Source organism: Trachurus japonicus, chromosome 24, assembly GCF_045865225.1.
Source record: "Trachurus japonicus isolate A0001 chromosome 24, Traja_1.0".
Classification (NCBI taxonomy): Eukaryota; Metazoa; Chordata; class Actinopteri; order Carangiformes; family Carangidae; genus Trachurus; species Trachurus japonicus.
This window is the reverse complement of record NC_140930.1, coordinates 6,023,861-6,034,527: the sequence shown is the minus strand read 5'-3', so window position 1 is coordinate 6,034,527 and position 10,667 is coordinate 6,023,861. Positions and strand designations below refer to the sequence as shown.

Sequence of the window (10,667 nt, the reverse complement as noted above, 5' to 3'; positions counted from 1 at the left end):
TTTTAAATTTATTTGCCATTATGTTTGTTGGATGGAGGTTGAGCGGAGGTTGGGGGGTAGTTTTGATCTCCTTGTGGCCCCAGAAAGCTTTGGGCCGGCCCTGCGGGAGCATGAGTTGATCTCAGTAGGCAGACAACATCCACAGCTGGAAAATGATGGCTTTTCAATTTCAGTCAGAGACGGAGAGTCGGATCAGCATTCCCTATTCTTTCTTTCTTTTATCGTCAGCAGGTTCAGCTCCTCTCTGTTATATTTTGCCTTCGGACCTTTGGTATGGAAAAAGCTGCAGCAGGTTATGCAGGCAGTTTTTAAAAAAAAAGGATTTATAAGGTTTGGTGTCCGTGCAATTTATCCTCGCTCTTCGCTTCCCGTCTCATTTTTGAGACATTCGGCTGATTTCACAATCTGTCGCTCCCGACATTTGGTAATTATTCCCCCCTCTCAAACACACCTCCCCCCTTCCCATGAGCCAGAAAATCTCAGCAGAAAACTCCACATTTCAGCGCCCGACCATGAGGATTAAACATATTCCTGGAGGCTGTAGCTGTCCTTGATGTCTTTAGGAGGGGGTTTGGAAGGAGATGAGTAGAGCCTCTGGTCCTTTACAGGTTTCTCCTGCAGAGCTTTCTCCTTCTTCACTTTGCACATCTGCAGCTGGACAGTTTTGTTTGGTCTTTTTTTGGGCTGTTCTCGCTCCGTCGGCAGCGCCCGCCTCTGCCGCCCATCGTGGTACGGCACAAGTCTGTCAGGGTTGTTGTTGTTGGAGGAAGCGTGGTCGGGTCGTCTCGTTCTATTCCCGGGACACGACATACAAAAGATAACGCCTCCAGCCAGGAGGAAGCCAGCGGAGATGAACGTCACGCATAGAGCTCCTCCGGGTTGATATTTACTGCTGTCCGGCAGGTCTGTGGTCAGGAAGGCGGTGATGACTTCGTTGGTGAACCAGGACGCCGGGATGAGGCAGAGGAAGCTGGCCAGGACGAAGCAGCCCCCTGCGGCGATGGCCGTGTGCCCCTTCGCCCGGTGGCTGCCCCCCCAGCGGGTGCATTTGAGCCCCAGCGAGGCGAGGCAGAGTCCGAACGACGCCACCATGCAGCACAGGACCATGGCGGCCCGCGTGGTCTGCAGATACGCCGGCAGCGACAGCACCGAGTTCTTCATGGTGCAGCTGAAGACGCCGGAGCTGTACCAAATGCAGTCCATCCACAGACCCTGCATCTGCGAGATGGGGGTCATGATGTTGGACCACACGTTGATGCTCACCTTCCAGTTGGGCAGCAGCGTTGCCACGGTGGCGCCAAGGACACCCAGCAGCGCCAGGGCGAACGCCAGGATCTGAACGGCGGTGGACAGCATGGCTAAGCTCTCCCTGCTCCCCACCCCCCGGCGGTCCAGCTCCGGTCCCCGTCGGCGGCGCTGTGGCGGCGTCCCGGGCAGGTCCGCTCCTGACAGCTGATAATTCCTCAGCACAGGCTCCAGCGGACTGCAACCAGAGGAGAAATGAGAATTGAAGTGAGCGTGGGAGCGTGACGGACGCACAGCTGAGGCTGCTGATGGGAATGCCTTTTTCTCCCCTATGGTTTTTTTTTATTTCTGTTTTGGGGGGGCGGGCGTGCATGTGTGCACTCGATGATTGCCTGCATTAGTTACTCTGCAGCTGATGTGGTGATCATTGACACTCAATTATGTCCGTTTAAAGCTGCAGCGTCCCTCGGCTCCACTCCCCCCCAGAGCTGAGCAAGAAACCTGACTGCAGAGCCAAAAACTAAAAGCTCTTCTGTTAAGACAAAGTTATTTCTTCTGATCCACTCAACACTAATCTCCTGACAAGAGTTGCAAATCTGCCACAAGAGGAGAAATTCATGCCAAGTGAAGTTGTATGAAAGCTGGAGCCTTACCTGTGTTGTGTCTTTGGCAGCGTCTCTTGAAGTGATTCCTGAGGACGGAGCACAGAGAAGCAGTGTGAATGAAAACACAGGGTGTGTGGGTTAACAGCCTCTAACTACCCCTCTTGCCTGCCGTCTCCTTGGCAACTGTACATACAGTTTCATCCCATTCTGCGTCCTGGAAAAGATGCACCATGCGTCCTTTCTTTTCTTTTTTTCCCCTCCTGCAATTTCATTGTGAATAGAAAAACCTTCATGAGAACAAAACTGGACTGGATCTGGTTCAGAAAACAGGTTTTTGTTTCTAACCTGAAGGTCACCGGCTCCGCTGAAGGAGCCGCAGAGCAGCGTTCTTATCTGATGAGTTGATGGCGGCGTACGACACTCTCACAACACCGCGGAAAATGGTTTTCATTGTCGCTTTTGACCACACAAAAGCAGCCGTTCACCTGAAAATGTTTGTTTTGGATTCTTTTCTTTGGACGACACCGGTCAGATTTTGATTTTGTGCCCCTGGGTTTCTGAAACACAGGCACATAAAGAGTTTTATTGGCATTTGAAAAATGCAGCAATACCTCTGCAAAAGAATAAAAGCAGAATAAAAAGCTCATTACTGGTTGTCACTGATAATATCAGCCGGTCAGAGCACTTCGCCTTCAGAAACAATCACGTTTCAGGCGACTGACAGGGTAATTTGTGCTTTTAAGACGATCAACATGCACCATCGACTCGTCGTTTCGCCTTCGTTTTGGTGATAAAAACCGCTGAGCTGTTCTTTGTCCGGCTGCAGCGTGAATCAAGGTGTCGCCCGTCATGTGACTGTGTAAAGAATCGCCCACTGCAACACAGTGATAAGCGTCCGCAGCCCACCCACCCATTCTGTAGTGATGATGGGACCCATGCAGTCAGTCAGTGGCAGCCTGTTATTACCATAATCCTCCAGTCTCGGTCTTATCAGCCTCAGACCTGCACAGACATGAGCTGCTTCCGCCAAACTGGAAACAATAAACACGCATTTTTCTCCCTCGGTTTCACCAACCGGCGTCTCTGTGGGAAAATGCAGCATTTAAGACACAGTTGGCGTCATTTCAACCATCGTCACTGCCTAATTAATGTTGTTGCGTTGATGGAAAAACTCACAACAAATGAAAACACAGTTGAGACGACTCAGTTTCCCATCAGAAAAACAGAGCAATGATGTCATCATGAAGGACTTTCTGTGGGTTAAATGCAGCAGATTTTTTATGGAGGATCTGCACTCCAGAGGAAACAGTGGTTTGTACTTTTTTTGTCTTGTGAACCTGAATGTACCTGTTAGTGACTTCATCTGCCTAGACTGTTCTTAAGATGTGGAGATATGTTCAGATTTTATGATAAAGGTTGTTACCAACATTTTTGTAAAATTTGAAAAACATTGTGTGCATTTTCTGATGTCTCTTTAACCACTTTTAACCTCTTAACATTGATCATGGTTCCCCCTGAGGGGACGTAAAAGACAAAAATAATCAGATATTCAGCTAAGTAATAAAGATATATGAAATTTACAGAACAATGAATCACAAAAAAGAAGACCAAAAAAAAAAAATTATATGTATGGAGTCTTGAGTTTGCCACCTGACTAATTATAGCAATTTACAGTGCTTATTTCCTAAATAAACTGATACTCACAAAGGAACAGTTTCAAATTACATTTAAAAATGCACTGGCTATGATGGACTCTTTTGTGTGTTTTAAATAATTTCCAATACATGATTTACATTGCTTACAATTTATTGATTGACGCATTATAAATGTATCAGTTAATTAGTATTTATGTTATGTTCATTGTTGAACGTGATAAATGTGGTGGCACTCTCCAGACTCCATACAAAAAAAAAAGATGTCAGTGTCACTCAGCAGCTGCAGCAGCAGGTAAACAGGTGAAACACTGCAGCCTGATTAAAATGGATAAAATACAGGCCTCCACCAAGGCCAAACATAGACACCAGAGGAGAAACATTGTCACAGTCATCCCATTGGAGCCATAATAATAATAATAATAATAATAATAATAATAATGGCAAAAAAATTGACTTAAGTTTAAAGTTTAGAAACTGGAAATTAAAAAAAGAAAAAAAAAGAAAATGTGTTTCATTTTGCTCAACCAAAAATCTGAAACCCATACATATTTACTCAGATGTAAAAAAACAAAACAGAAAATCTGCACGTTTAAAAATGTGTCTGTTCCAGCTCGAATTCAAATTTTAAAAAAGGTTTAATATTGGACTCTGTGTTACAGTGTGAAAGCAGTGGTATGCTCCTTTAAGTCGTGCGTCTAATAACTCATGTGGAGCTGCTGCAGTGTTGAGAGCTGCTCTGGTTGTGTTTGTCCCACATACTGAACAGTCAGTGTTGGTCTCCAGCTGCTCGCCGGTCGTTGGCTGATGTGGAACGAGGTGGCGGTCTATTAGGACCAGACTCTGGAGGTTTGAGTCGACGCCCTCGGGCCGTCGCACACGTCGCGCTGCTGCAGAGCACAGAGGACGAACCCAGAACATTTCTGTCACACGTTTTCCTCTCGTAGACACGACGACGTCCTCTGGTCACCACAGCAGACATTTGTCATTTAATCAGGCGATTTAATTTCTCCATCTCAGTGTCCCGGGGCAGAGGAGCTGTTTTTAGTGCAGTTAATACATATATGTCAGCAGGTTAAATCAGAAACTAGTGTAAAATCAAGATTTAAGTTTCTGAAGGTAGAATCAAACTACGTCCGTCTGCTGTAACACATTTTGATGGTCCCAATTTGTGTCTTAGAGGTCACCTTTAAACGTAACTAGAAAATAAATATCATATATGTCAGGATATAGACATAAAATACATGTACATTTATTAAAAATGTCTACAGTATATGATGAATTTTAGGATTTTGTAACTATAAGTTGAAAAACTATAAACTATGTTTTTCTTGAAAATGTTCTTTATCAATTTTAAACATATATCTTCTAATTTTATATTTTGACAGGGTTTGGGATGATATATATAAATGTGATTACAATATCTATATCACAGGCATGTATACAAATTTGAATAACCTAGATGTCTTTTAGTAATTTCATGTACGTTATATCTTTATTTCACATGTATATTTTCCATTAATGTAAATTTAATATGAAAATATTTATATGGAATTTGCATATATTATATAAACGTTACAGATATCTGTTATGAATAATATGAAAATAATTACTTATTTTACTGTATATACATACAAACGAGGACAAGTGATCAATCATCTGACTCGGGGGGTAAATTCATTTATCAGTGATTTATATTCGTTTTTGATTTTTATGTGAAATGTTCTCACATGGAGTTCACTGCTTTCGAAATTAATTTCAAATTAAATGTAAACGTTTTGTTTAAATGTGTGAATTCTTCAACAAAGATTGAGAGCGTGTCCACTGGGGCCTGTGATTATTCGATCTTTGATCCAGTGCTGCACAAATTAGCTTCACACAGAGGCAGCGATTTGACCTCTGACCCCACAGTCTCAGTGATAATAGTTTGGAGCTGAATCAAACCATCTGGAAGACCCCCCCCCCCCAACACACACACACACACACACACACACACAACCCCACCCGCGTCCCGTCTCAACGACACCACCCCCCGAGGCTCCATTAGCCATCAATCAGCAGAGGGACAGGAATATAAATGAACCTCTTTATCTCAGCTAAACACACACACACACTTTTTTGTTGTTGTACCCTGATATTCATGTGTGTTTATCATAGGTAATATATAAAAAACAACCATAAATGTATTTTACAAGAGCATGAAATGTTGAATTACTGTTATTCTAAACCAGAACTGATAAAATCATATGAACTAATTATTTCTATGTATGTATGTCGTTGTTATTGATAGGTTTTTCACAGCAGGGGGCAGTGTGTGGGGAAAATTAAACATTTTCCAGTTAAATGTCTGGGGAGAAAAAAGATGAATAAAATATGAATTATTTTCTCTTGAATTTCAGTTTAATACCGATTTAATGGTGCAATTACAAGTAAATTAATAACTGTGCATGAATGTAATCTTTTCCATTCAAAATCACATCTCTATTACGTTTAGTCTCATGGATTATGAATTTGTTGATAGAGTTAATAATTTGTACGTTACAATCCTTTACTCCGGTGTTTTTTAATATTGAATGTATAAAGCAACATTGTTTGATGAATAATCACAAGTAAAAATTGATCAAATCTATGATACACACAGATAATCTGTTATATTTTAAATTTTGTTCACTCTTATCAAATATTATTTGGTTATTTCCACATACTTTAGTTAATTATAGGTACATTTTGTTTCATCATCACGTTATATCATCAATGTGACAGACTGCACACATGATTCAACACACACTATTGCACAGTGTTTTACAGTGTATTACATTGTACTTAGAACATTGTGTCATAGCTACAGTTGAGTCTTTAGTCTATTTTTATAAATGTAATTATGGTTCTGGGGCAAAGGTGAAAAACAGAATGTGAACGTTTGAGAACATAATTTTTTTTTTTTTTAAAGAAAAGAAATAAGAATAACTTGAAAGAAATTGAAAACTCACCAGCCAGACAGAGATGGGATGTGTTCATCATCCTACAGGTCCTGTAAGGGCACGCACACACACACACACACAAAGTCTGTGTCAGGTATATGTGTGTTTAAAAGCAGATGAGGTCTAGTTCAGCACATTCCTGCCCACACACACACACACACACAGACTGTTGTTGGTCAATCTGTGGCCTGTGGGTCAAACTGGGCCCTCGGACCAGAACATCTGGTCACGGACACGTGCATGTACATAAAACTAAACAGTTCATTTTTATTCACACCACAGAATCATTTCAGAAACTGTTCTCTTTATGACTGTGATAATTAGATCTTTATACATTCATACAGAGGTGCATGAAAACCACAGATGTTCTGCATTTGCGTGATCAGTTACCTGCATGCACGATAACTTTGACTTGACTTGATGCTTTCCATCCAGGGGTCGTGGTAGTTGGACCAGTTGACACCTTCAGGTCCCAGTTAACCGGCTTGTGTTTGGTTTGATCTGTAGGAGGAAGTCAGAGGAAAGAGCACGGCTTCTTCTACAGAGGAATGAAAGGGTGTGTGAGGCTGGATTATTCACTGTAAAATGAAGATAATATCGTGTTATTCCTGTTCTGCATTAGTAAATAAACACAAAGACATAGAGTTGTTGTGTTCGTGTGTGCATGAATGTGTTATAAAAGGGGGTTTTCTTTCTCCTCTGTAACTGTGGCAACAAGAGCTGGAGTGAATCACCATCACACACACTCACTTTTTTCTGTTCCTTTTAAAAATTTAATTTGCTCAGTGTCCAGAACTGAAGATTTAGATCCTGCTGAGACACTGAAGTGAAGCCAGACTGAAATAAATAAAAGACCATATTATCAAAGCCAAACGATCTTAATGTTCCTCGTGAGAAGAGAAATAACTCACCCACATTATTCTCTTCAGTGTTTTTGCCCCCAGTGTTTTTGTATTATATTTTTTTTGTCTGAGGAGAACAAAGAGACTCACTGCTCAACTCTCTCCACAAAGAAAAAGACTGAACAGGCAACATGTCGAACTCAGACTCAGTGAACCAGCCTGTGGTGCATCGGTCTGTTCATGAGATCAGTGGCTCAACAACATGAAGACAGAAAATAACAACAACTAGAACAAGATCATGGAGAAGGAAGCTAAGAAACTCCAGACTCCACTCCACACAAGGGAAGTTCATAAACCTAAAGGGATAGTTCAATATTTTGGCAAATTGGCCCATTGCCATAATCCCTATAGTCATAGCAGTAGGTTTGTTACCTTTAATTGTCGGTGCAAGCTATTTTTAGAACGGCAGAGCAGAGCCGCAAGCTGTTCAGAGCTACGCTACGGAGGCTCATGGGATTTCTTGGTTTCCCTCATCAAACTCATCAAATACACAATCCAACAACTCCACAACGCTCTGGTGGACAAGTTGTGACCTGCACATTCACCACGCTATGAGATAATAACAGAACGTTATGAGACAGAGTTGTTTTAGAGGCAAATTCATGCAAAACAGCTGATGTGCGTCTCCGTCGGGGGCAGTTTTTCAGCAAGCAGTCTCTGCATTTGCCTCGAAAACAACAACAATGCGCCCTCCTTCCTTCAGCTTCCTGTCTTTATGCTAAGCTAGCTGGCTAACTCTCTGACTCCAGATCTGTACCTAACAGACATGAAAGTTGTTCCGTCGGCACATCTCACTCTGTAGGAAAGAGGAAAGAATAGTAATGACACTGAACAATTCTTGTATGACTTCAATGTGCCACTTCTATTAGTCCTATTTTACTTTGAAGACAAAAAGTTAAAGTTAAAAATCAATGAATCTTCTTAATAAAATATTTTGCCATTTATTGGACCTTAACAGCATCAAGTCATTAAAAAGTTGTACACAAATATTTAAGAAAATAAATTACCAAATACTTTAACAGTTCAAAAAAACAAAACAAAACAAAAAAAACAATAATAATGTGAAAAGTTCATTTTAAATGAAACTGTTATTTTTCTAGATCCTCAGTCATAAAAACTGAAATACACAAATCAAACTTAACAAAAATATATAAATACAATAATCCAACCTGGCAGATTTACAAAGGCTTTGATCCAATCCAGCAGCTGCAGACATTTAACTGCAAACTGCTTTTGTCGAGAACAAAGAGAGAAAATATCTGTTACACAGAAAACTACAACTCAACAAATACAAACTGTACAGAGCCAATAAAAACAATAACAACATTTACAACAGATGAAGCTAAAAAAATAACGGTGAATTCAGGCAGCTGAGGGTAAAAATACGACTGATGGAGCACGATGACGATGACGACTCCTGTCAATGTTCAAGAAATATCCATAAGTGTTTGTAGATCCAACAGACAGAGCTTGAGTTCCTGATGTTTGAGTTCCTTCTTAAAAACTGTGAAATCCATTAAAAAAATACGCAGAAAAAATGTAAATATTCTTTCCATCGTTAAATCTCTGCAGCTGTATTACTGAAAAACATTAAGTACTGTTGTCCCTGAAGATGATCCGGAGGTTTGTGGTTTGAAAAATTCAAATGAGAAGTTCAGTCCTTTAGTGTGTTTTCCTGTTATCCAGTATCCAGTTATCCTGTGCTTCTGTTTTAATTATAGTCATAAAAAACAAACAAAATAGAGGTTTAATTACAGTGAAAAAAAAGAGACCTTGATATCATGAGAATGATGTCATAACCTCAAACCTTTACATTTGAACATTGTTCTCAAATTATTTTTGACCTAATTTCCAAAGTCAATGTTTTTTCCCTGAAAATCTCTGTATAGCGTATTGATGCAGTGGTTGTAAGTTTTATTTCTATTTATCTCTAGTTTTACCTTAGGATGTGTTCTTTTACCTTTAAGGTAACGGAGGAACATCAGCTGATAAACGACACATCACAGCCGTCAGCAGGTTGACAGTGGAAACGTGTCAAGGTAAAAGAACACCACCTATTTTATTTGTGTTTAAAAAATAGTTTTATTGTCCATTTATTCTGATGTGTTCCCAAAAGTTGGAATAAAATAAGTGGATGAACTTGTGGTTGTTTACAGGATCTGAACTGGAGGTGAGTTTCCCAGAAGCAGCCAATCAGACGCCAGCCAAAGAACGGTTTTGTAATCCAGGGTTTTTAGTGGAGGTTTTTTTTCCGGGAAGTTGAGGAGATGGAAGTTTGACCAAAAGATTTGAGTTTTCCAACCGTGGGAATAAGTGTATCATGTTCTGTATGAACCAGTCGGTATGATCACTTCTCCGTTTGTGAGAAGGACAGGAGTCAGAAGTGGCCCGATGTCGTCTCATCTCCTGGACGTTAGCACTTCAGCCCTGTAGCGAGGGAACAGCGGCCTTCTGGATGCCCAACATGGTGTCATAGAAACAGTCTTCATTGATCATGGAGGTCATGCTCTGGACGCTGAAGTCTCTCTCCATCAGGCTGCTGAGGTCCAGGATCTCTCCAGGGCTTCTCTTTAGGCTGGAGGTCCGACTCTCCGGCGCCGTCCTCGTGCCGTCGCTCACAGACGACGTCGCTCCTCGCTCTGCCGCCGCCTCCTCCTCGGTGAAGTTCAGCCTCTGCAGCTGCGCCTCCAGGTCGCTGGTCAGGGAGCAGAGTCTGGTCCTCTTCCCCGCCGAGTCGTAGGCGGCGCGACTCGGCAGCAGAGGCTCCGAGCAGGTGTCTCCCAGGAGGAATCTGCCGTCGGATCGGCAGCTCTCCTCCGACTGGTGGTGACTCGTCCTGTGGACGTCGGCCCGACTCCTCTGCTGCTGCCTCCTCCTCCAGGAGCTGCTCCTCTCGGCCGTCGACAGCCTGCTCCTCCTCAGGGAGCCCACGGGCGCTCGGTCTCTGAGGAGGGAGCGCAGGGCTCGCAGGACGCTGGCCTTCGTGTCCAAACCACTGAAAAAAAAAACAAGACACCAGAGAGGGTTATTGCACTGACTATTGTATCAATTAACAGGTTTAATCAGTAGACAGTGACATGTAGGCCGCTCTGGTGGCTCGTACTATGTGGATGTACTGAGCCCTGAGCAGAAAGTCGACTCTAGACCAGAGAGATTTACTGAAGGTCATGATCTCTGTCCACTGTAACTACTGTTAATAGCATAAAATGGTCAAAAAAAAAAAAAATTAAAACAAAGACATATTTTCCTCAGATCTGCAGGTAATACTTTCAAATGTCTACT

At 42.0% G+C, this 10,667-nt stretch overlaps 2 protein-coding genes across 5 annotated transcripts in view; both read right to left on the bottom strand.

Annotated features, from left to right (window-relative positions):
- Window positions 1–212: 212 nt before the first annotated feature.
- On the bottom strand, window positions 213–7,599 carry LOC146961229 (claudin-20-like). Of its 4 annotated transcripts, XM_085770410.1 has the most exons (4): window positions 6,874–7,599; window positions 2,336–2,407; window positions 1,899–1,936; window positions 213–1,483 (listed from the first exon to the last, which is right to left on the bottom strand). In XM_085770410.1, exons 1-4 carry the CDS (start codon window positions 6,877–6,879, stop codon window positions 520–522), a joined length of 1,080 nt encoding a protein of 359 aa, XP_085626536.1. In that variant the 5' UTR covers window positions 6,880–7,599; the 3' UTR covers window positions 213–519. The 4 variants fall into 4 exon arrangements, with proteins under 4 accessions (XP_085626536.1, XP_085626538.1, XP_085626535.1 ...); XM_085770412.1 differs by lacking the exon at window positions 2,336–2,407; XM_085770409.1 differs by lacking the exon at window positions 6,874–7,599 and having other exon boundaries at window positions 2,336–2,935.
- Window positions 7,600–9,354: 1,755 nt separating this feature from the next.
- LOC146961228 (rho guanine nucleotide exchange factor TIAM2-like) overlaps window positions 9,355–10,667 on the bottom strand; it is a 56,301-nt gene continuing 54,988 nt past the window's right edge. Inside the window, exon 26 of the mRNA XM_085770708.1 lies at window positions 9,355–10,380. Within this exon, the coding sequence (XP_085626834.1) occupies window positions 9,807–10,380 (574 nt within the window). The 3' untranslated portion in view covers window positions 9,355–9,806. The remainder of the gene's footprint in view (window positions 10,381–10,667) is intronic.

What these genes read in the sequence shown, in the direction of transcription:
- LOC146961229 (XM_085770409.1), bottom strand. Translation starts at nt 2,497, where the DNA reads ATGAGCTTTTTATTCTGCTTTTATTCTTTTGCAGAGGTATTGCTGCAT. An exon ending in TCCAAAACAAACATTTTCAG is followed by an intron (nt 1,937 to 2,335) that starts GTGAACGGCTGC and finishes CTCCGTCCTCAG; the next exon opens with GAATCACTTCAAGAGACGCT. An exon ending in CTGCCAAAGACACAACACAG is followed by an intron (nt 1,484 to 1,898) that starts GTAAGGCTCCAG and finishes CTCTGGTTGCAG; the next exon opens with TCCGCTGGAGCCTGTGCTGA.